General features: G+C 37.0%; 1 protein-coding gene across 4 annotated transcripts in view; it reads right to left on the bottom strand.

The window, feature by feature from the left end:
• The window catches only part of larp1b (La ribonucleoprotein 1B), a 124,722-nt gene that overhangs the window by 22,787 nt on the left and 74,875 nt on the right, over positions 1–27,060 (bottom strand). For 2 of the 4 annotated variants that reach the window (XM_028801661.2, XM_028801659.2), the window contains exons 5-12: positions 26,428–26,571; positions 24,741–24,884; positions 18,104–18,272; positions 14,272–14,416; positions 13,968–14,145; positions 11,733–11,905; positions 6,157–6,534; positions 3,553–3,679 (exon numbers count right to left, since the gene is read on the bottom strand). In XM_028801661.2, the coding sequence (XP_028657494.2) occupies positions 3,553–3,679; positions 6,157–6,534; positions 11,733–11,905; positions 13,968–14,145; positions 14,272–14,416; positions 18,104–18,272; positions 24,741–24,884; positions 26,428–26,571 (1,458 nt within the window). The remainder of the gene's footprint in view (positions 1–3,552; positions 3,680–6,156; positions 6,535–11,732; positions 11,906–13,967; positions 14,146–14,271; positions 14,417–18,103; positions 18,273–24,740; positions 24,885–26,427; positions 26,572–27,060) is intronic. The other 2 variants (XM_028801660.2, XM_028801662.2) reach the window with 2 other exon arrangements.

The raw sequence follows: 27,060 nt of genomic DNA, 5'->3' as shown, positions 1-27,060 counted from the left end.
GCCTTAAAGCAGAGCACTTCAATGTTTATCCATGCCCTATAGTTGAATTATGATTAGTATTTTATTGCTTTTGGATTGCTGTCTTGTTGGCCTGTCACCCTCATCATAAGTGTTTTTTGTTTTTTTTAATGTTTGTGCAAAGCCGGTAGACACTTTGAAATGGTTTACTCATACTGGCACTGTTTATCTCAGTTATAATTGCACTTGTGATTTTGATGTTTTTGTATTATTTTTACTTACATGCTTCAGTTTTAACTAAATAAATAAGACCAGTTTTCCATAAATATGTTGTTTTCATTAATATCATTGTAAACAACAATTAATATCCAATTATTAACAATGGCAAGCTAGAGCTTGTACAAGACTGTTATAAATGTACTTTTGAAGGATGCAAAATATTGTCTACTGATGTTATTGACAAAATAACAAAATATAATTTTTTTTCAATATCACACACCTCTAGGAGAGACTTATTATCAAACTGCACAAGGCAGAGCTTCACAGCACTGGGTGCAGATGGGTAAAGAATTGTCTTCAACAGAAAAAGCAATCATTGTTAAGGTGCGTCTTTTTATCTTTTTCTGAAGTTGGAGATATCAAATGTTGCACCCCACAGTGTCTGATGATGGAAACAGTGCTTCTATATATAATGTAAAAAATACAGAGCTTAATCTTACAAATTAAAGCAGATGGATTATCAGAAATATTTGAACTCTACAGAGGGTCTTGGTCAGAATTCAGATATAGACTGATATGTGAAACAAAACATGATATTAAGTTAAATAAAAATTTACTGCACATGAATCATTAAGTATGCATATACAATAAGTCCTGAAGCTAAAAAGTGCATACTTTGAAAAGAAATGGAAATCTAAGAGGATCTATTCATATGTTCATAACCAGCCAGAAGTCAAAATGATTAAAAGGTGGATAGGATGCTGTAAATAGTAACAATCATAAGAGGTTATATATTATAGACTATATTCAGGATACTAGGTGCAGTTTTATCCTCAGTATTACTCTGCAGTCACATGATGTATTTCAGTATATTTTAATTTTATTTATTTGCTGGACTTAGACTTAACAAATTAACAGTGAATGTGACTTCTGCAAAAGTGTCGACACCTTGAAATCACAGCTAGTCAGCTACTAGAGGATTTTTTCTTGCTTTAGGATTTTTCCAACTCTCCCTAGAGTATTCTAGCTTTTGAGTGAAAGTCATTGCAAAATCCATATTTGCTTTGGGTAGCTGTCTTGCTGAAATATCGAGCTTTTGTTCTGCATCTTAGTCCTTATTTTATTCTGAAAACAGTGTGTGAAATGTCTCCTTTGCCTTGGGATATTCAAATGTGTGTGAATACTGACTTCCATGAAACCTAACTGTTGACCACTAAACAGCAAGAAAAAAAGTGTGTTCAGATTCCTTAAATTTGGTCATGGATCATCACTCTAACTCAGAGGCCAAAAGGCAGACAATGGAAAGGCATCATAGTTCTCCTCAGAAAAAGAAGCTTAAAAGTCACAGCTAAAGCCTTTTTAAGATGCAGAAGAGAGGACTGTCCTTTATGCCACATATAAATCAAATCTGTTCATTTGTTTTCATAAAAAATTGCAAATGTGTTTAAGGAAGGATGACACTCACAGAAATGCTGCTGAAACTCTTTTAAAGGCAACAACAAACAAATTTGAGAAGACCTGAAGCAATCAAAAATCTTCAGCAGACAGTTCTTTACTATCCACCACCTTACAAGCTGCATATTGCAACCTCAGATGTTCACAGAATTGGAGGCATTAAATGGATGTCTTAGATTGTGCAGATTAGGCACTGACATTCTAACCTATCATGTGCAAGCAACAGACAAAAATATAAAAAAAAATAAAATAAAATCTTGTATCTGCTCTAACAGCACCTTTGTAGCGATAGTAGGGAGCAGGTTGAGAAGACCCTGGAGAGGTGGAGATATGCTCTGGAGAGGAGAGGAACGAAGGTCAGTAGAAACAAGACAGAATACATGTGTGTAAATGAGAGGGAAGTCAGCGGAATAGCTAGGATGCAGGAAGTAAAGTTGGCGAAGGTGGATGAGTTTAAATACTTGGGATCAACAGTACAGGGTAATGGGGATTGTGGAAGAGAGGTGAAGAAGAGAGTGCAGGCAGGGTGGAATGGGTGGAGAAGAGTGTTAGGAGTGATTTGTGACAGACGGGTATCAGCAAGAGTGAAAGGGAAGGTCTACAGGACAGTAGTGAGACCAGCTATGTTATATGGGTTGGAGACGATGGCACTGACCAGAAAGCAGGAGACAGAGCTGGAGTTAGCAGAGTTAAAGATGCTAAGATTTGCATTGGGTGTGACGAGGATGGACAGGATTAGAAATGAGGACATTAGAGGGTCAGCTCAATTTGGACAGTTGGGAGACAAAGTCAGAGAGGCGAGATTGCATTGGTTTGGACATGTACAGAGGAGAGATGCTGGGTATATTGGGAGAAGGATGCCAAGGATAGAGCTGCCAGGGAAGAGGAAAAGAGCAAGGCCTAAGAGAAGGTTTATGGATGTGGTGAGAGAGGACATGCAGGTGATGGGTGTAACAGAACAAGATGCAGAGGACAGAAAGATATGGAAGAAGATGATCTGCTGTGGCAACCCCTAACGGGAGCAGCCAAAAGAACAAGAAGAAGATCTGCTCTAACAGCACCTATGGAATGCATTTGTCCTTTACAAAAAGACTGCTGACAAAGATATACATCAAGCAGACTTCAATTGGGAGGTTTCTGATTCTGAAGAACCACCAGCTGTCGACCTTGCCTTAAGTGGTGGGGCTTCACAGCACACCATTTGTGAATCCTGAATGTCTGATTTATTTGTCATTTCATCAACTACTGCCCACCAACAGTAAAGAAACAGAATCCTACATGAATGTGTGTTGTTTATTGCTCGAAATGTGACAGGCTGGACAAGAAAGTTCGCAAAGAAACATGTTGAGCTGTGCATTGGTGACTGTTTTAAAACGTTATCACACGAAGGACGTGTACCGGATCTGCATACTTTAAATAATATTTTTATGTTAACATTTTGGTATTTCTGTTGCAAGTAATATTTACTTGTAGAAAAAAAATGAAGCATTTTTGGCCCCTTTTTTCCCCAGGGAAAACATAACACTACAGGGGTTAAAAAGCATTACAAGAATAAATATGAATGATTCAATTAAAATGTTAAATTACCTAGAATATTTATGATCCAACTGAAACAAACATTTTGTAAGAGAGACTGTTTTTATTATTTTCAAAAAATATTGAGAGTATGTGCAAATTTTCTCCCTGCAGCAATTGAAAAGCACAGAATTGAACCAGAGGTGCATAAAAACTGAAACATGGCTGTAACACCATTAGGCCAGAGAACAGAGAACAGTCCATAAACTACATCTACACTAGGAAGAGGATTGTTAATGTTTGTGTTGTTTCTCATATTTTTGTTCAAGATTGCTTTTCCCATTTACATCGACATTCGAGATCAAATGAATATATTTTACTGTGCAAAACGTCCGACAAACTTACCCTGTTGGGTTTTTGGGGGTCCAGGTGGGACTTCCTGATTGGGATCAATTGGTGGCTCAGGAGCAAGATTATCAAACTGTTCTTTACTTATTAAACTGAGCTTTTTAAAATTTTCCACCTCTTGCTGCTTAAAAGGAATGGGAGAGAAAAAGTAAACAAGTTCAGTCATCTACCTAAGTAACTGTGTTATTACTGCTGCACAACTCAATGTTTCTCATGACAGTTGCCAGACATTCTCATACAGGATCTCAACATGCCAAATGCCAGGTGAACACGATGTCACTTTGCACGTGACATAGTACATTTACAACAGAAAAGCACTAAGATTCTGACATTTTCAGGCCTGCATGTTGCTCAAATTTAATTCTGCTGAAACCATATGCAGGCATACCTTTCTTTCAGTTTCAGTCAACTTCTGAGCACACACATGTGACCAAACACTACATATACAGTCAGGACCACAAGCATTTGAACGGTGACACAAGGTTCATAATCTTGTACGCCATCACAATGGATTTAAAATAAAGAAATCATTACATGATTGAAGTATAGACTTTCAGCCTTAATTTAAGGATTTACCAAAAATACTGTATGAGCTATTTAGGAATGAGAGACATTTTTCTGTGTAACACCCACCCAACCAAAACCCCCCCACCATTTCCAGGGCCTAAAAAGTACTTGGACATTTGACTGACAAGCTGTTCCATAGTCAGGTCAGGTGGGAGCCGTTTCCTCATCATTTCATTAACTAGTAAACAGGTAATAGGTCTGGAATTGATTCCAAGTATGGAATTTGTATTTGGAGACTGTCACTCTAACTCTCAAAATGAGTTCCAAAGAGCTGTCCATGCAAACAACAACAGTCCTTCATTAAGCTGAGAAAGCAAAACAAACACTTGAGAGAGATAGCAGAAACACCAGGAGTGGTCAAATCAACCATCTGGTACATTACTAAAAAGAAGGAACGCACTGGTGAACTTGGCACAGAAGACAACTGTGCTGGATGATGGCAGAATTCTGTACTTGGTGAAGAAGGACCCCTTCACAACATTTAGCCAAACCAAGAACACTCCCTGGGAGGTAGACCTGTCATTACCGAAGTCTACAATCAAGAGAAGACTTCATGAAAGTAAAGGCAGAGGGTTTACCACAAGGCGCAAACCACTGGAAAACCTCAAGAATAGGAAGGACAGAATAGACTTTGACAGAAAAAAATTTTGAAAGCCTGCTCATTTATGGATCAGTTTTCTTTGGGCAAAGGATACTAAGATCAATATCTACCAAAATGATGGAAAGGGAAGAATATGGAGAAGAGAAGAAATCGCTCATGATCCATCATCTGTGAAACATGATGGAGGCAGTTTTATGGCATGGGCATGCATGGCTGTGAATGGAAGGCGGTCACTGATGTTTATTGATGATATTACTGCTGGCAGAAGTAGCAGGATGAAATCTGAAGTGTACAGGGTGCTATACTGTCTGCTCAGATTCAGCCAAATGCTGCAAAACGGATAGGCCAGCGCTTCACAGTATATACATGGATAATGAGCCAAAATATACTGTGAAAGCAAACTAAGTGCTTTTCAATGCAAAGTAGTGGAAGATTCTTCAATGGCCAAGTCAATCAACTGACCTCAACCCAATTGGACATTCATTTCACTTTCTAAAGACAAAACTGAAAGCAGAAAAGTCCAATCATCAAGCAGCAACTGAAGACAGCTGTAGTAAAGGCCTAGCAAAGCGTCACTTGGGTAGAAAGTCAGCACTTGGAGATGGCCATGGGTTCCAGACTTCAGGCAGTTACTGACTGTAAAGGATTTTCACCCAAAAAATTTAAATGATCCTTATATTGATGATGATGTTAGTTTGTCCAAATACTTTAGAGACCCTGAAAATAGGGGGGCCATGTATAAAAATGTCTGTTATTTCTATTAATGATTTGATATCGATATGATATTTTTAGTAAACCCTTTAAATTAAAGCTGAGAGTGTACACATTTCAATCACATAATGACTGCTTTATTTCAAATCCACTGTGGCGGCATACAGAGCCAAAATCTTGAAAAATTGTGTCACTGTCCCAATACTTATAGGTCTGAATGTAGATAGAGCTCTTATACCAGATACAAGTTATATATGTGCACCAATTGTAGTGACAAACAAGTCTTAGAGCTTACTGTGTCTGAGATAATATGGAAGTGACAGATGTGGGAATGTTGAGAACAGCTCCACAGCCACAACTGACATGTGGATACAGATCTGCAGTTCAAAGTGTGTGTAGCTATACACTTGAAAGTACTAGGTCTCATTTAGGTAAAGCTAAAAAGCAAAGCAGGTGGACCTTGTAAAATATCTGCAGAAAAACAAGTGTCAATATTTTCCATTTTATGAAAATTTAACATTAACACTGGATGATAATTATGTTCATTTAATTTATAAACTTCCAATACTTGCGTATTCTATGCCAGTTAATGTTCATTGTCTCTACAAGTTTATGCAAACTGAAAAGGTTAAAAATGATGGGTCTTCAAAACAAAACAAACTGAATTGATAAAAATGTATAAAAATAAAAATTTTCTTTCATTTGGGACTTAAAAGACTAACCTTTATTGTTGCATATTCTGTCTCACTTTCTTCCATCCAGAGATCCTGTTCATAATAGTATAACCCATCATTGATTGCTTTGGCCAGGTCTGCTGTAATTTTTGCTCGTGAAACATGATAACCTGTACGGTCCCCACTAGGGTGTTTTCGCAGGTGTGGTGGAGTCTGGGTAACAATTAGAATTTTGTTCACATCATGATCATCAATTTCATAGTCAGAGTCATCGTCTGACCAGTCAGTGAAGGTGTTCTTCCGTCCCGCTATCTGCTCCATTTCCTCATCAAACATGAAGTCTAGTTCCTCTTGTTCTGGTTCCTGCTCTGCAGTAGGCATTTGCTTTGGTTTAAGTTCTGTTTCTGCTTTGGGTTCTGAGCTTACCTGTAGGTAAATCAAACATAATTGAGATTAACACAAAACTATTAAAGTGTTTACTCTTTCTCCATCTCTCATGGGTATGCAGTTTCAAACATGCAGAGTTGGACAAAGCAGTCTGCATGTACATCTAGGCACAGATTCATTCACATATGATTCAAGAAATATAACCCTTTCAGCATGTCCCTGGATATTTTTTTCTTAGTGGTTCAGTCTTAGGCCGAGTTTATACTTCATGCAACACGGCGCATGCTTCAGCGGACGTTCCTGCTACGCAAGCGTTGTAGTGTTTATACTTGCGCGCGTACTTTAGGTAAATCTGGAGGAATCCGCCAGGTGGCAGTGCGAGATATTATCATGGTGAGAACATGTTCGACTTCGCTGTGTTGTGAATTGCCTAGAACACCCATTAAATTCCGATGACACCTTACCGCAATATCTCTGAAAAGGATGTTTATTGATTAAATCCAGGGATGTGTCCATTCCAGCAAGCATTGGGCACGAGTGAGAAACAATCCCTGGACGAGGCCTCGGCTCATCGCAAGGTGAATACAAGCACACACATACACTAGCGTCATTTTACCGGCACCAAATCCCCAAATCTGCATATCTTTGGAAGGAAACTGGAGCACACTGAGGAAACCCAGCAGGAAAACATGTAAACTCCAGGCAGAGAATATCAGCGATGTGACTCCCTGCAAGAGAGCAGCGCTAACGCTCCGCCACTGTGTCACCCCATGTGTGTAATTATTAACAGTATTCAGTATTTGAACGAAATTACCGATTTATCTGTAAAATGTAATATACATACTTTAATGCTTTTCATCATGAAAGTGATATCAAGTATAAATCTAAGGATTCTAAATGTGCAGAGTTGGAATATCATACATTTAATGTGCTCAGTGTGGCGATCTATTGCTGGAGATTCACTGCTGTCAGGAGCAAAGGAAGCCCTAGAAAAAAAGATGGCACAGAAGATGGTATGTGAGAATTTTAAAGTGTATCGTGTCATTACGATTGGGAATGTGCAACGCTTGAATATAAAAACACCACGAATACATCTGTATGTCAGCATTTTGCTTCACCACATCGAACCATTTATCAAATATCGAAGAACGCACACCGATCTCGTAGGATCCTCAAAGCAGCTTTATGTCACATGTAGATAGTAAACAGAGACTCTGACGTTACATTCCAACTTTTAGCACACTGCGCCCCCCAACTTTTTGCATGCGTTGCGTTAATTTCTGAGGACCTGCTTAGAGGACGCATCAAATGAATGCTCAGAACGTGTGGCGGCCATGATGCGGGCACGTACGCGTTATGACCGTGAAGTATAAACGGGCCCTTAGAGTGCAACATCGGTAGGCAAGGCCTAGGCATTTGCATTGGGTGTGACGAGGAAGGACAGGATAAGAAATGGTGTAACAGAACAAGATGCAGAGGACAGAAAGATATGGAAGAAGATGATCCACTGTGGCAACCCCTAACGGGAGCAGCTGAAAGAAGAAGAAGATTGGCTGAGCTTTCAAAGCACCAAATTCCTTTTAATATATGACATACCTTATGGAAACAGTAGTATTTTAGCAGTGACATTTTAAGTTTATTGGATTAACAGAAAATATGCAATATGCATCATAACAAAATTAGACAGGTGCATAAATTTGGGCACCCCAACAGAGATATTACATCAATACTTAGTTGAGCCTCCTTTTGCAAATATAACAGCCTTTAGATGCCTCCTATAGCCTTTGATGAGTGTCTGGATTCTGGATGGAGGTATTTTTGACCATTCTTCCATACAAAATCTTTCCAGTTCAGTTAAATTTGGTAGCTGCTAGGGAATCCATTCTAAGACGGGTTTATCCATTCCTGGGAATTCGGGAATCCTGGGCTCCCGGGAATGACATAGTGCACGGGCATCTCACATGTGAACGGTTTTAGAACGAGCGACACTTATTTTTAATAAAACTACTGCAATATTATGTTGACACCAATAAAAGACTAACCTTATCTACAAGCAGTTCATGCTGTCATGTAAGTACATGTATCTTTAGTTGTGGTAATAAGAGCGTAGAAAGCACAACGTGTCGAGCTTGCAGTCGTCCAGGCGAGAGCAAACCTTCATGCAGAGTACCCCAGCCGCTGAGAAAGCATGCTCTGCCTCCACTGAAGTAGGCGGCACAGTCATCAGATACTGATAGACTTGTTCTAAACAATGCCCACGCTTGCCGTTGCTCTGAAACACCGCCATTTCAGCTTTTACTGATGCATCCAGTTTCTTGTCATCATTCTGTGATGGCAAGTTTCTTAGCACAGATAATGCGGATGCAACAGACTGACGCATTGCAATTTCAAGTTGCTGTTCAAAGCTGTCAACAGCACAGACGTCAATGAACTCTGCCCTGTCCCAGCATTTGTGAGTTGCAGAGTGCAGACTCCTCCCATTCCACTGTGCTCAGTCAGGAGACTGACTGCTGCCGTCTGCTGTTGACTGAATTAATGAGCAACACACTACACCATGGGCCAAAAAACCGTGCCACTTAATTATTTTCAACTGTAACTCTGTTATTTCTTGATCGATTTTTACACTTTTACAAGCTATATATGTGAGCTTGGCCGTTCCCGTTTTCCCGGGAATTACAGCAGTTTCATTCCCGGAATGAAAAATATCCAGGAATCCCTAGTGGCTGCCGAGCATGGACAGCCTGCTTCAAATCATCCCATAGATTTTCGATGATATTCAAGTCAGGGGACTGTGATGGCCATTCCAGAACATTGTACTTCTCCCTCTGCGTGAATGCCTTTGTAGATTTGGAACTGTGTTTTGGGTCATTGTCTTGTTGGAATATCCAACCCCTGTGTAACTTCAACTTTGTGACTGATGCTTGAACATTATCCTGAAGAATTTGTTGATATTGGGTTGAATTCATCCGACCCTCGACTTTAACAAGGGCCCACAGCATGATGGAACCTCCGCCAAATTTGAAAGTAGGCAGCAGGTGTTTTTCTTGGAATGCAGTGTTCTTCTTCTGCCATGCAAAGAGCTTTTTGTTATGACCAAATAAGTAAATTTTTGTCTAATCAGTCCAAAGCACTTTGTTCCAAAATGAATCTGGCTTGACTAAATGAGCATTTGCATATAACAAGCGACTCTGTTTGTGGCGTGAGTGCAGAAAGGGCTTCTTTGTCATCACCCTGCCATATTCTTTGTGCAAATTGCGCTGAATTGTAGAACGATGTACAGATACACCATCTGCAGCAAGATGTTCTTGCAGGACTTTGGAGGTGATCTGTGGGTTGTCTGTAACCATTCTCACAATCTTGCGCATATGCCATTCCTGTATTTTTCTTGGCCTGCCAGACCTGGGTTTAACAGCAACTATGCCTGTGGCCTTCCATTTCCTGATTACATTCCTTACAGTTGAAACTGATAGTTTAAACCTCTGAGATAGCTTTTTGTAGCCTTCCTCTAAACCATGATACTGAACAATCTTTTTCAGATCTTTTGAGAGTTGCTTTGTGGATACCATGCTGTCACTCTTCAGAGGAGAGTCAAAGGGAAGCACAACTTGCTATTGACCACCTTAAATACCTTTTCTCATGATTGTCTATGAATTCAAGGCTTAACGAGCTAATCCAACCAATTTGGTGTTGCAAGTAATCAGTATTGAGCAGTTACATGCATTCAAATCAGCAAAATTACAAGGGGACCCACATTTTTGCACAGACAGTTTTTCACATTTGATTTAATTCCATACAACTAAATACTGCTTCACTAAAAATCTTTGTTCGGAAAACACCCCAGTACTCAGATGTTCCTACAAAATGAAAGACATACCACTGTTATCTTTTTTGTTGAAAGTAGAGTAAATTATTATGCAGGCTGAGAGGGGTTCCCAAACATTTTCATATGACTGTATGTATGTATGTACGTGTGTGTATGTGTATATATATATATATATATATATATATATATATATATATATATATATATATATATATATATATATATACATATACACACACACACATAATTTTGAGTTTTCATTACCTGTAAGCCATAATCAGCAAAATGAAAAGATATAAATGCTTGAAATATATCACTGTGTGCAATGAATCTATATAATATAGGTGTTTCACTTTTTGAATTGAATTACTGAAATAAGTTAACTTTTCGATTATATTCTAATTTATTGAGATGCACCTGTATATACTGTACATATATACACACACATACAAATAAACATTCGTTAAAAATCAAAGATGGTCAATGCAGACCACAAGGAAGCAATCTCTGCAATGATTGTTTTAACATTCTCTTATCCAAGGCAATAAGCAGGAAAAAATGTTTTTGTCAAAACTAAATGACATACTGTAAAACCATAAACAAATCCAAATATGAGCTAATAGACTAAAGGATGATTCAAGAAGAAATAGAGTGTAATTTTTTGAGTTCCATAAATTTTAATTTTACGTGGCTATGTGGGAAATGTATAACAATATGAAGGAATAAGTAAGGGCAATATTACAAGTGGATGACAACTTATTTGACATGGTTATACATACTGCATATTATGCAAAAATTTTAGAAAGTATTTTCTACACATAGTGAGAACTGTACATACAGTACATGTTAGTTAGAAGTTTATTTGAAAATAGTTCTGTGTTGGACCTTTCTATCTGAGTTCAATGATATTTTGATAACATGCTGGACAGAATCGCTTGCTTTAATCAAAAAATTGTATTGTTTTGCAGTTTTTAATTGTCCAACTTTTTCATTTCAGCATGGTCTGTAAATCACTAAAGAAGAAAAACTATTTGTATGTTACAAAAATCATGACTACTACATCAAAACTGTTAATTTTCAGCCAAAAATGACACCACAATGTATATTAAACCAGATAGTAATGTCTTCATCTCTGGTGTTTGATGAAATTGGTGCCAAACTGCCAACTCCAAACACTTTCAATTTGCAATTTGTAACAATTTGAAGAAAAGGCTTCATTTTACACTAAGGAGGAGATAATTACACACATTTCCTCTCCATTTAGCATGCTTCTTATGGCAATAAAGTTTATAGAATTAATAAGTAAACAAAACAATAGTACAAAATATGTTCGTAATTGTCAGAATCATGGATGTAATCCATTGAACGATAAAAAAAACGAAATTCAGTCAAAAATAAATAGCCTTTAGCTGACCTTTGGTTTGTCAGGTGATGGACGGTGCCTCTTTTTCACCTCAATCCAGGGCTCTGACTCCAGGTCTGGAAGGCTTGTGGACAGGCCTTTGGACATTGTCTGGAGGTTGCTGGTTTCCACCGTCTTCTTTGAGTTAACTGTGGAGCCAGTTGTTGGAGAGCTTGGCGCAGACTCTGAAAACAGAACATAGTATACAGTGTGGTAGAAAATTGAAACAATCAACACTGACTTGAAAGCACATTTATTATATACTCAAATAATACCAAATATTATTGTGCAATTGACAACATAAACCCTAACCTCAGAAAAATGTAACTTTTCCTAAATAAAAAACTGAAAATACTGGTTATGTATTTTGTGCAACAGTGCTCACTACATCTCTCTATTATATAAAAAAAAATCTTGGAAGGAGACAAGATGTGATTTTCTCAGAGAGACACTTATACATCCTGCGAGAAAGAGATTTAACCATACCCAGGGCCGGAAATAAAGGACAAAGAGTAGATTACAAAGTAGAATGTCGTAAAGAATTAAACAATGTTGGTGCAGAACACATGCAGAACAGGATAGTGATAATGGAAGTACTAAAATTCGAAAGTCTCAAAAAAAGAATAGGAAAGATTGCATTAGTGCAAACAAATGGAAATTATTACTCGGTGAAATAACGGAACAGCGAAAAGAGATTGAATATATTGTTTGGATTTAAACTTTAAGTCAGAGACTTGTAAATCGTCTATTTCATGTTGCCAGCGAGAATTAAAGATTCCAAAACTTTTGGCGCAGTATGAAGTCCTGTGAGATGGAGACTTTTAACATGAGATTCTTTCAAGTCACGCCCTACTTACAACTATTTTCAAACAAGACCAGTCATCTAACCTCAGTCGTGTGAATGCTTTTGTCAGACACACTTCCTGTGCTCTCAGCTCTTATAAATTTTATCAGGACAATAATTTTATACGTTCTAGATGACACGTCAACAACAATGCAAAAAAGAAAGAGCATGGACAAACATTTAAGAAAGTAGTTTTATTTATTAGAGAGAAAGAAATGATATTCACTTACTGATATACGTTGTGTTGTTATGATGTAAGTCCAAACATGGAATCAAAATTCAATGTGATCTTGAAGAAAACTTAATTCCAAATATTGTTTTTACTAAAGTTTTAAAGTAAAAGTGAAAATAATGCATATGTAACAATTCCCTTGAAAATAACAATCTCTTTAAATTGTATATCCGGAAAACTAAACCAGTCTGTGACTGTGGAGATTTAATATTGTCTCAAGTTGGAGGTGCGTGCTCTGTGCGCATGAAAGCCAATAACCAATGAGTGCCAACCCCAAAGTACAATGCATATAATGTAGCAAGAAGGAATAAAAAACAAGAGTATTTTGGAGCATGAACACAGAAGACAGACTTTTCTGCCTGATGCCATATGTTTTATGTACCAATACAGAACGTGGGGAGGTTAAAGGGGGCAGTGATTGCAGCTGAACTTCCTCGAACTATAAATCCTTCTCAAAAGCACTGGCTTAGTCAGGCAGCATGTTATTGGCTGTAAGAAATAGGGGTGAGCATGCGGTTCTTTGGCAGTGTGAAACTCTGTTGAAAAGTTATCACCCAGTCAGGTAATTTGACACCACAGTGATTTCTGTTAGTATAAACTGACACGCTCAGGTGACGAGATCAAGCTTGACGTACCCTCTGAATAGACGTTGTGTAATGTGACATTGGTTTTAGCTGTTTTCATTCTAAAGGTGAAAAACTCCTCCAAGAGGAAAATCAAACAAGATGAAAAATGGGGGGCTATTTTTAATTACACTGTAACAAATCACCATGTCATACAGCCGAACTGATTTTAAGACTGCTAAAACCAATGTCACATTACACCACTTCTAGTCAGAGGGTACGTCAAGCTTGATCTCGTCACCTGAGCGTGTCAGTAAATGTGACTTCTGGTATGTGAACTTTATGATTTTACGATTGCACGGGCCTTTGTTGAAATGTAACAGAAAACATTTCAATAAAACAATGTACATTTTATTCATTAATCATTAAAATTTAACATTATTAATATTTCTCTTTTATCAAAAAATTTCAGCTTTCATTAAATATCACTTTTTCTTTAGTCAGAATCTCTGGTAGCTGACTCAAAACATAAATATGCTAGAAAAAAATAATTTCTCAAAATATGTATTCATTGTGGACAGGGAGCTCCAAGAACCTCCTTCACTTACCAGCTGCCTTTGTGGCAAACGTTTTTCCTGGTATGAACTCCGGACAGTTAATCAGTCGAGAAAAATCTGTCCGTGGTATATCACTAGTAGACGGTCCAGGGATAGGCCATCGTTCAGGCTCCACTTTTCTCCTGATCTTTTGGTCTATGATCTCTACTTCTGTGCTGTCTTTTAGAGCCTGGACAAATTAAAGGTTTTTATAATTATAATTTGTGTGAGCATCACACGAAAACATCCAATCTCACATCAGCTTTTGAAAATGAAGAGGGTTTACAGAAGTACAATCAAACTGTTAAAGGTTCACCTCAAAGATTAGATTAACATCTGTTGTGAGAGCTTGCACCCTGTGGAAACTAGCAATCAGGGAAATTGGCAGAAATCCTTTATTGTCCATCTTTCTTCTCAAGAAAAAGTCTCTTTCCAAATTTTCTGGACTGAAGTAGTATTCGCTGAAAAAAAAAATTAAAAAATAAACAATTGAAAACGTAGTGATTGCCAATTTTCAGAAAAAGATGCAAGTTTACTGTGTAACCTAAAGCATATCACTTAATTATTCATGTGTTTCAAATGTATACATGTGCATGTATAAAAGTGAAATATTCTATAACACATGTATTAAATGGTGCAAAACAGATCACTGAGTAAAATAATTAAGCAGAAGAAAGAAACCAGCTTTACTAACTAGCCAGAAACAATTCAGCATAAAATTTTATTTAATCAAAAACTGAATGAAAATGACCCACATTCTACAACTAATATTTAACATTAAGTATTTTTAAGTATTTAATAAAAGTCTAAATTAGTGTAAGCTGCGTCAAATATTTGTAATATTAAAATGTATGCTTCAATTTAAACATTAAAGTCTAAATATTCTTGACTGTAATAGAAATGTGTCATTTTTCACCTTCTGATAGAGATCAGAAAAGTGCTAGATCCCTGGAAAAGCATCAAAAATAACACTTTCACAATCACTGACCTGGAACAAAAGACATGTTATGTGGTGGGGAGTGCATGTTCCATTATCTTCTTACATAGCTGGCCTGTCTTACAATGCAGGACACCCACCTCTGAAACTGTTTATGATCACATCTTTGAAATTTGAAGATGACCCCAACCCCCCCAATTTTGTGAAAAGGAGTAACTTTGACTGCTCAAATACCATTTGTTTGAACCCCATATTGTGCTAAAATGGCCTGAGGTGGTTATTTTTTTTGGATCTAGAGGGCCAGTGATTTCAAAACGTTCAAAAGTTCTTATGAATATCACTAAGCAAACAATATGTCGAGCATTGATACTCAAATCTACCAACTTGACTCCACAATATTTAACTACATCCTTTATACAGGTGGATAATGAGAATAGCACTGTACAAACAATATGTAGCATCAATAAATTGATTATATATGTTTAAATTACAACCCCAATAGGGGTTGGAATATTATATAAAATGTAAATAAAAACAGAATGCAATGATTGGCAAAATCATAACTCGTATTTTATTCATAATAGAAAACACATCAAATGTTGAAAGTGAGACATTTTACTATTTTATGAAAAAATATTAGTTTATTTTGAATTTAATGGCAGCAATACGTCTCAAAAAAGTTGGAATGGGGGCAATAAAGGGCTATAAAAGTAAGTGATACTAAAACGAAATAGCAGGAGGAACATTGTTCAACATGATTGGGTATAAAAAGAGCATCTTAAAGAGGCAGAGTCTCTCAGAAGTAAAGATAGGCAGAGGTTCACCAATCTGCAAAAAAGTGCATCTACAAATTGTGGAACAATTTCAGAATAATGTTCCTCAATGTAAAATTGTGAAGACTTTGAATATCTTATCATCTACAGTACATAATATCATCAAAAGTATTGAGAAACTGAAGAAATCTCTGTGTGCACAGGATAAGACCGAATATCAATATTGGACGACTGTGATGTTCAGACCCTCATACTGCACTGAATTAAAAACCAGCCTAATTCTGTCATGGAAATCCCTGCATGGGCTCAGGAACACTTCCAGAAATCATTCAGAACACAATTTGTTGTGCCATACACAAATGCAGGATAAAGCTCTATCATTCAAAGAAGCAGCAATATGAGAGCATGATCCAGAAACGCGACCGTCTTCTCTGGGCCAAAGCACATTTAAAATGGACTGAGGCAAAGTGGAAAACTGTTCTGTGGTCAGATGAATCGAAATTTGACATTCTTTTTGGTAAACATGGACATTGCGTCTTCTAGACTAAAGAGGAGAAGGACCTACTGGCTTGTTATTAGTGCTCATTTCAAAAGCCTGCATCTCTGATGGTATGGGAGTGCATTTGTTCCTATGGAATTGGCAGCTTACACATATGGAAAGGCACCATCAATGCTGAAAGGTATATACGGGTTTTAGAGCAACATATGCTCCCATCAAGATGACGTCTTTTTTAGGTAAGGCCAAGTTGGTTTGTCATGTGGTGGGTGCGGCAATGCGCTGTATCAGCACGTGCTCCTAACCTCCTCCTTGCATATTTCAGCAAGACAATGCTAAACTGCATACTGTATCTTTTAGAACAGTATGGCTTCTTAGTACAAGAGTCCAGGAGCTGAATTGACCTGCCTGCAGTCCAGACCGTTCACCATTTGAAAACATGAAAAGAAAAATATGACAAAGATGACACAGGACAGTTGAGCAGCTAGAATCCAATATCGGACAATATTCCTCTCCCAAAAGTCCAGCAACTGGTCTGGTCAGTTCCCAGATGTTTACAGACTGATGTTAAAAAAAGAGGGGATACTACACAGTGGTAAACATAACCCTGTCCCAACTTTTGTGAGATCTGTTGCTATCAAATTCAAAATGACCTTGTACTTTTCTTAAGATGGTACATCTTTTTAGTTTAAACATTTGATATGTTTTCTATGTTCTATTGTGAATAAAATATTGGTTTATGAGATTTGCAAATTATTGCATTCTGTTTTTATTTACATTTTACACAGTGTTCCAACTATTTTGGAATTGAGGATGTATGTAAATTCTTAATACGGTAAAGGCATTTCTAACAAATAAAATTTTGTTGTTTCTAAAAGTGATCTTAAGTCAAGTTCAGGAAATATGTATTTCTGTTTTTAATGATCAGCTAAACCCACAACATTTTGATTTTCTGTTTTTTTTTTTGCTCCACCACGAGTGCCTGTAAAGCAGTGATTTACACCTGGCATGCTGTAAATAATTCAAGCGACAAGAACAGACTGAAGTTACCCTGCACTGACTGAAATTACTTTGCATGGTAAAGGAGAAGGCAGAGAGAATTGCTGGAATGATCCTGCAAGAGAGACGGGAAACATCCACTGTCACTTGCCCTTAACTGTACTCCAATTAAAGCCATGATACATCTATTACGCATCAAAATAAAACATAAAACAACACTTTCAGATACTCTCCAAAAACTACATTGCTGCTACAAGCTTATTTTCAGCATAACAATTTTATCAATGAAGCAATTATTCCAATATGAAAAGGACTGCAAACTAAACCTTACATATCAAACCAGAAAGTGCAGAGTTGAATATGTATTCTCATATTATTATTCATTTTAAATAACAAAATTCAAACATCTTGGTTGAAAACAGGTTTTCAATATATGCTAGAAAATACTGTACCACTGCATTTCAGGCAGCAAACAATATGAGGTGTTTTAAAATTAATTAAAGCACATGGTGATTAGACATTTTAGAACATACACGTGTAACTCATTTGTCAGGAATTTGAATATTCCTCATATGGAACTGGAATAACTTCAGCAGGTGTTAACAGTTCATATGGAGAGCAAGAATAATATATTGATTAGATGGCTGAACTTTACTGCTGGCACTTCCTTTTGTCTACACACATTTTATAACATTATTTTTAAATGAACACCACTTGTTAACAGGAATTGATTACCCAAAATTAACCGTAAGACTGTCAACTAATTTTGGCTAAATGTGTGTACATGAGTTTACTTTAAATTCTAATCAAATGCCTAATAAAGACAAATTCAAGCATTAATTAGGTAAGACATACTGTTTTACAAAACCATTTTTTGTGGTAATCACAGAAAACAAAACAATTTAGTAGCTCAAAAACAAGTACAATGCTCTGAGTTACTTACATCTGCCGTTTTATGTATTCCTTCAGTAGCCGCTCATCCACACTGTACATCTGTACTCCGGTACCGTCATCATAGTAATACATCATATTTGTGTTGTACTCTGTTTGAAATGAGTTGTCAGAACTGTCCACATATGGCTCCCGGAATCCATATACATAGTCATAATGCACTACAAAATGTGGAGAAGTACTAATTACTATTTTAGCATAATTTTCAGCTTGGTTATTTAGTTTTTAGGTCCTTTTATGTAAGAAAGCCCTAGAAACCTGAATGCAACTTCCATGAACATTCCCAAAAACTGTAAACAGAATGCTAAAAGTTACACAAACATGCTGGGTTAAGGAACTGTGACCTCAATAGAGTCAAGATTAATAAAGAAAATAATAAAATATGAAATTAGAAGATCAAGAATTGCAAGTTTCACTCACTCATAGACATGTCTCAGAGCAAGAAACCTGCTGAATGAGCTCCTTTAACAAACTGGATGAAAATTTTTACCTGTACTCGTATGGCTTTAGCTGTTGGGGGCTAAACATTTAAATACTAACTGTAAACAATTTCAATTCAAGGAAATTAAGCGACAGTGACTAATGTTCCATGTTCCAAAAAAACCAGTGGCACTAACTCTCCCTCAATAAAATTCATGAGCCCATTCTAGCTTATGACATTCAAGTGTAAGCATATGCCATAAAACATGTACAATTGTTGTAAACATTTGCCACCTTTGTCCAATTTAAATCTGTGATCTTGGTCTCTTCCAAGGCGAGATAAGGAGGGGGTACACAACCGTCACAAGTGAAACAGGTTTGTAACTTGGAGTCTTGTACATAAGTGAGCATTAACGTTGGTTGTGAAACTGATCAAAGTAAAGTATCAGTGTATTGGCAGAAGGACTGCTTGTGTAGTTCAGAATGGAGGAAGTAGATCATGGGCTCCCTGGACAAGGTTTTCCAAGTTATTGATCAGTATACATTTCTATCCACACCTAAAGTCACAAGTAATCAAAAAAATACTATGCTAGTGCAAACAGCTGAAATTGAATAGGGCCAGTGACAATAACTAGTTTGAGTTTCCCAGAATTATGACAGTAGAAGTCAATAAACTACAAACCTGCTAAAAATTACTTTAAAAAGTCTCACTAATACAAGGTAAGATAACTTTAAAGAAATAAAGTTGGGGAAACAACAAGTTACAATATAAAAAAATTACATGCAAAAATAACAGACCTATATCAAACTCACATGCAAGTTAACATAAACTGCATAGTAGTTGAGTTATGGCAATCCCTCTGTGGCCAAGAGTCACCTTAAGGTGTAAATTCTAAATTACAGTTAACACATTTATATCACTAAATGTCCTAATTTGAAAAATATTAAAATTCAATGTTGCTTGAATTTTATTTCAAAGTAGTGTAACCACAGGTAGACTGACAGCAGTGATGCAGCAATAGCAGTCAAAGGACAGAATTCAGGATTAGCTTACATGTTTTTGGATTTAAAAAAAAAAAAACAGTCACAAAAAGGGGGTCACGAGAAGCAAACTGGGAATGGCATACAAGTAAAAGTTTCCGTTTGTCATTTTTGTGGCGTCCCTGAGGCCACAACAGCAGGGAAGTAATTTAGGTGCTTTGAGGTCTGGCAGCAGCCTCACTGTTATAAATAAACATGTCTAAGTGAGAGGGGGCTAAACTAAAAGTTGTGCGGTGTTGCAAATTCTCATCTTGGTGCTCATTACACTATTGCAAAGTTATATGATATTCTTAATTTGGATATTAGAATTGTATTAACCAAAACTGAACTTACAGAAGTAACATAAAATTGCTTGACCATAGTATAGTAATGCAAGAACCACTGGAATAAAGCCACTTGACAGAAGAGATGGCCTCTGTGGCAGTTAAAAATGAAGGTCAAGACTGGAATTGTTGTTGCTCAACTCATCATCATTGTGATGTCTGCAGCAGAAAAACACCAAACCTAATGGTAAAAAGTGTTGTACTGGGAGCCGGACTGATAAGCTGGGAAGTACAGTTTCTACAATTTTGAATTTATGTGTTGTGAAATGAAATGTTTTGATTGGAGAATACTGATGACTGTAGTTTTATGTAACTATGTACCATTTCATTGTACTATCTCCAGCTTTACAATTTATATACCATATCTACTAACATTTGACAATAAAACAAAATAAGAAGTAAAAATAAACAAAAAGTGAAAGATTTTTTATTTGTTAAGATTGAAATGCTGCAGGAAACGCAACATATTAAAATGCAGACTGAGGAATTATTTACACTTCCAGGTCTGACCTAAAACTAGATAGATAATGACTAACCTGAAGGGCCACATGACACAGCTTAAGAGTTTACTTTATCATTATTTATTCAGGAACAGAAAGACTATTATTGCCACTAAAAGTGGTCCTTATGCATGTTACATTACATTGGAAGAATTCTGGTCTGTTTAATTTCATTTATCTTTAAGGGTATAAATTTATGCACAGTTCTATTAATGTACCACCACAAGCTGATGCCAACATTGCTCTTAGTATGACTGTATACATATAAATTTCGAAATATTAACATGTTACTGCTATAATGGTACATTTGTTTGAAGGGTGTGCCATAGCTCTTTGTACAAGTATCAGGTGTTATAGTCATACCAGTAACGGCGCACTGCATGATACAGTCGGACCTCGCTAAGTCGACTTTCCCTAAGGTCAAAAACCTCCCTATGTCTAAATACTCGTTAGTCCCCGGCCGAATTCCCATAAGACCAATGTATTTTAGATCTCCTCAACTCGAAAACTTTTCGGCTCTCAACCTCCGTTAGTCGAATTTTCTATGTCCTTTGGGTTATTATTCTGAGGCTACATTTCAGAACACGTGGTCCGTAAAACCAAGAAAAGGGACGCAAAGTCTTATCTTAATGCATTCTACAAGGGTTTAAGCGACTCACTGAGGGTAGGACGTCTATTTTGAGACCAAAAATGTCCGAAAACTAAAGGGAGTGGCTGGAATAATCCGCGTCCCTTCGGTGCTCCATGAGTCATAACCAACCGGGTGGCGTCTGAAATTTCCAAATTGTCTCAAGAAAGACATTTTTAACCCATTTTCCCTTAACCTTTGTCAGTCTCTTGTCGGGAGGAGCCTTGAATAGTGTTTGTGTCTGTGTGCTTCTCCATAGTCTCCCATACAGTACGTGCCCCGAAAATGGCAACTGGTAAGTGTAAGCTTAAAACGTTGTCAATTGCGGAAAAAGTTACCGTCATCCGAGCCATCGAAAAGGGCGACAAGAAGAAAGTGGAAATTGCAAAGCAATCTGGCATTCTCACAAGTACGCTTTCCACTTTTCTGAAAGAAAAAGAAAAGATTTTGAAACTGTACAGTGAGAAGTCATGTGGCCATCAGAAGAGGATGAGGGAATGTGAGTATCCAGTCATTGAACAATGCGTTTTGAAGTGGTTTGTGCAAGCGAGGGATAGGAATGTTCCTATTGACGGGAAGCTTTTGCAAGTAAAAGCAGAAGATTTTGCCAAAGAGTTGAGCCATTCAGAATTTAAAGCCAGCAATGGTTGGCTGGACAAATTCAAGAAAAGACACGGAATTGTGTTTAATAGGCTATGTGGCGAAAGTGCGCAAGTGCCAGAAGAAGATTGCAGTCACTGGATACAGAAACTGCCAGAAATTGTTCAAGATTACAGTCCTGATGACATCTTCAATGCAGACGAAACTGGTTTATTCTTCAAATGCACTCCAGACAAAACAATGACTTTCAAAGGTGAACCTTGCCACGGCAGAAAGAAAAGTAAGGAGCGTGTGACTCTTCTTTTGGGCGCAAACATGAGTGGGTTAGAAAAATTGCCTGCATTGTTGATTGGGAAATCATTGAAACCCAGATGCTTCAAAAATGTGAAATCGCTACCTATGCATTATGAGGCCAATAAGAAAGCTTGGATGACATCAGAGCTTTTCTCCAAGTGGCTGAAGAAAGTGGATGCAGCGATGGTCCGGAAGAAAAGAAGAATCATTCTTTTCATTGACAATTGCAGAGCACATAACCATATCCCTGTCATGAAAGCTGTGACAATCAAGTTTATGCCGCCGAACACGACATCTAAACTTCAACCTCTCGACCAGGGCATCATTAACAATTTCACGTTGCGATACCGCAAACTCATTGTGAGAAAATTGCTGCGGGATATCGAAGATAAACATCCACTAGGAAGTGACCTGCTAGAAGCGATGCGAATGGCCCGGAGAGCTTGGAATGAAGTTCCGGAGGAAACAATCAAGAATTGCTTCAAAAAAGCAGGTTTTGCACAGCAAACCGTTGAGGATTCAGAGGAGCACTTGGAGGGAATGTCAATGGAAACAGACGACGCACTTGCAAGTCCCGAAGAATGGTCCAAGGTTCTGATAGCTACTGGAGCCAATAAGGAAGTGTCCTTTCAAGATGTTCTCGAAGTTGACAGTGCGGTGAATGTTTGTGGAGAACTAACGGACGCTGACATTATTGCTGAGGTGGCAGACGAGGAACAAAAGGAAAATGAGAATGGGGATGAGGAAGAATACGGCAACAATGTCGAAACCTCAGCCTGTCCCCAGCTGAAAAGAAGCGAGGCAGGCTATTGACATACTGCGCAGATTCTTGGAATCTACGCCGGATTTTGAGGAAAATGTGTTTCGGTTCATTGACGAGATTGAGGAGATTGTCGAGCGAGATGCATCGGCACATCGATGGCAAACGAAGTTAACAGACTTTTTTCTCTAAAGATAACCTGTTTCATTGCACTGTTCGATAGTACATACTGTAGATGCGTGTACCGGTATGTAGCCTACACGTATACGTATAAAACGACAATATAATAAACGGTTATATAATAATTAAGCCAGAAAAATAATGTCCTTAATTAACCCGCGCCTATTACGCCGTTTTCCCTAACTCAAAAACTCAGTAAGTCGAATTTTTTTTCAGGTCCCTTTGAGTTCGATTTAGCGAGGTCCGACTGTAATATGCAGTGAATACACCTGACTTGAGCATTTATAGTTTTCATCCTCTTTCTCTGTACGTTTAGCATTCGTTTACTCAGAGGTTGATGCACTTGCTGCTTCCTGAGCAGCTCTTCTTTTCTTCACCCTAGCAGCCCACTTCTTCTCTTCTTTCGTCAGCATCTTTTTGCGTTAAAACTGATTAAGTCAGTATTTGTGTTGCAATTACTTAGTACGTTTTCCTTAATTTTTCACTTAAGCTGGCACCTAAGTCTTCAATCTGCCTCAAGAATGATTGAAAATATAAATAGTTAGGGGAACTGACGGTGAAGGTGGTAGGGAACGAGAAAGGCGCCTTTAAGCATGCACCGCACGGCCGCCCTGCTGGCCACTGCAGAGAGTTGATTCTACAGTAAAATAAAACAAAAATAAAGAGTAATAAAAATCATCACCCCAAAAGCGGATAGTAAAGGTCACGTAGTATATGTGTACCAAATTTCAGGTCAATTGTTCAAACTGTTTGCAGGATTTAAAATCCTGGATAGACAAACGGACATGTGAATATTTTTTATGTGGTTACCACCTAGTAAAAGAGGCTTTATAATTTTTCATCATCTAGAATTTAGTGCTATTGAATATGGTCCCAACTAATTTATTTTAAAAAACTGTTACAGTAAGATTTGGAATAAACTTAAATTGTTATACGTTTGCTTTTCTATATATTGCCCTATAAATTATTATTTTAAAAAGAAATTAAGTCCCAGCCTTTCACTGATTTTTCTCCAACATCCCAAAGACATGCTAAATTAAATGGAGGCTCTAAATTTGCCAAATATGAGTGTGTGTGTGTGTGTGGGTATACAAAGATGTGCCCTGTCCAGGGTTCTTTTCTGATTTTGTGCCCAAATCTGCTTGGATATTGTTTTATGTCAGTTGAGTGAGTTTGTAAATTGAACAGATGAATTTGTTTGCTGTCATGTACAGAACAGCTGCATGTCATTATATTTTTTTATATCAGTTTTAACACATACTTTTTGCCTAGCTACAGCATCAGACGTAAGGCTAAAGCCCTGAAAGGGATCCTATTAACTGCAGTGTACATTCATGCTCACCGTCTTACACAGATCAGTTTTAATTGACAAATTAGTCTAGCACACATATCATAGGAAGGGTGTTGGGGAGATTAGACCAGAGTACTCTGGGGGGAAAAAGCATGCAGACAAAGGCCAAAAATGACGTTTACATACAGACAATTTCCTGGCTGTGCACTAACCCCATGGTCACTACATTAAAGTATTTACATACACAAAGAAATTAAACTCTCAATTGGAACCACTTCTCTATATTTTTTTCATTACTGTAATTCTACCTAATAGAAAATCTTTAACTAAATTTTGCAATAGGATAATAAAATGTCAGTGCATACAAATGTATACAGATATATTTGTTTATCATTAACATATTAAGCTAATGGTAAAAGTTTATATAAAAAAAAAACAAAAAAACACCCTACTCTTAAAAGAAAAAGATTTTTTTTGCTTTGCCTGTTAGCAAATATGAATTAACATTTCACCTTTTCATTTAACACTTTCCAAATAGATTTGTTATATTAAAAACAAACAAAAAAAAAAGACATGTAAAAGAAGGGCTTACTATGTGAGTTGCCTCTGCCACGGCCTCTCCCTCGTCCACGTCCTCGGCCTCTGCCTCTAAAGCCACCTCGTGTATTGGCTCCCTCACTCCGTACACTTGAAACTTCATCCTGGTCTTCTCTGCGATCTCGGTCCCTGCGCCAGCCTTTAGAAACATCAAATTAGGTTTAGATGAAACAGTGCAAACTTGTATTATGGTTCTTTATGATCCAATCCACTTCAGAAAGTCCGATCTGTGATAAATTCTTCTGTGGTTTTGTTTTGTCTTAGAAATGTCTGTTTTTTTTCTTAAGAGTGACAATATTCCCTGCAGAATAAAAACTCAATCCTATAGCTTGCTTGTTTTACAAAGGTGACTGTCATGCTTCTTGTGCACAGACGGGCATTTTTGAACAGAATTGGGTTACCAGCATGTATGGTTTCACTGATACACAAACATTTTATTAGTCCTCTTCTCCCATGGATACAACCTTAAAACTGTAAACCTTTAATTTCTGACACACAGTCAATTTCTGTATACTAAAAATACAAAAAATGTTACTTACCAGCTATTTTAGGCTCAGTGCCTTTAATTATACAACTTCTAAACAAATACTTCCACTTCTTACAGTAGTTGAGTTTACATAACATGGAATCTACAATGTATGAGTGTTACAACCACAATATAATGCAAAGCAAACTGTATCAAGCTTCTACATTTTCATCTAAAAATAGATCATTTTTAATTTAAGACATTGCTTGTTGTTTTCATGTGGTTAAATGAATCTATTTAAACATTTACACATTTGAGTCTTTGAAACAAAGTCCTTAAAAGCAGGAGAATTTTGATATTGACAGTCTAACATGAATTACTTTTATATACTGTATAAACTTTCAACCACTTCTTGCTTAATAACAGTACATGCTTAGCTGTTGGTGGATCTAATATAAACTGCGAAAAAATACAATGATTGCTTTTCTTTTCTAAGTCAGATCATCTTTTTAGAAAGCAATCTATAAGTAAGGCATTTTTAATGAAAAAACATACCGAATAGTGACAATGTATTAATAATTGTAAGCTTCAGCTGCCTTCTTGAATGTGTTTTCATGCATCAAGAGACAAGGTAGCAGGAGAATAACCACGTACATTTGTACAGAGATAGTATAAGAGTGCCAGACTACTGATATTAGAATACTCAAAAGCTCCAACTACCAATCTGTAGATACCTATAGACAAGGGCAAGACAATCTGGAGGGTAGCACTTTAGACACTGCACCTATTTGTTTTGAAACTTTCACAATGTGTATTCAAGAGCATTATAAATAGATCAGAAGGAAAAAAGAAAGGCATTTTACAATTATTTAAAATGAAAACAGGTCAAATAGGTAACTCAGAATACTCTACTAGACAAAGTGTTTTCAATGAAAAACAAAGCAATACTCCAGGCTTCAATACATGTAAAAAGGACAGATCAGTATTTGTTCCCAATACAATTTATTTTTTAACATGGTTGAATTAAAATTAACACCTTCAATATGAATGACAAAACACAACGAATAAAGAAACAAGAAGATCCAATATGTGGTGTAATACAAAGTTGTCCGTTCTTTCTAGAAATAGATTTGTCTATAAAGATAGAAGCATTCTGTGGAAACTTTTTTTATACGTTTGAGGGTTTTTTTTTTATGTAAATGAACAGCAAACTTACTCCTTGAATAATCATTTCTTCGGTTATTGTGCTGCGACCAATTGGAGTCAGAGCGAGAGTGAGAGCCATTTCTGGAGCTGGTTCTCTCCTGGTCATCCTGATTCGTATCTTCTAGGAGTAGCGGTACCCAGTTACGTTTGTCACCTAACGACAGCGCAGATTGAGAAGATTATTTATTCTCTGGGTATTAGCACAGAACTGTTTAAAAACTATGAAGGAAGGTCAGCTAGGGAAAAAGGTGCTGTTTAACATTTGGGTTGAAGGGATACTGTAAATAAAAATACACTTGTTTACTTAATACTCCTCTTTACAAGAAATAGTAAACTTACTCAAAGAAGGTGAAGAGTGTGTCAGCTTTAAACATTTAACGCAATAGTGTTCAAAAAGTTACATTAAAAAGATTAACATTATTTGCAGATTTAGCTTTCTGAGACAACCACTTGTAATATTTCTTTTTGATGCAATACTGACAAACTAGCAATGAACCACAATAGCTTTTGTGCATAAGAGACACTAGATGTCTCTTTCACACAACGGGTCAATTATGGAAACAGAAATCTCTTAATAAGAAAACAATACATAGAAGGAACTGCGGTCAACATTATTTACTTCATGCTTTTGCACAATGTTATC

The sequence above is a fragment of the Erpetoichthys calabaricus genome, chromosome 5 (assembly GCF_900747795.2).
Source record: "Erpetoichthys calabaricus chromosome 5, fErpCal1.3, whole genome shotgun sequence".
Lineage (NCBI taxonomy): Eukaryota > Metazoa > Chordata > Cladistia > Polypteriformes > Polypteridae > Erpetoichthys > Erpetoichthys calabaricus.
The sequence above is the reverse complement of the archived record's forward strand: the minus strand, read 5'-3'. Positions and strand labels throughout refer to the sequence as shown.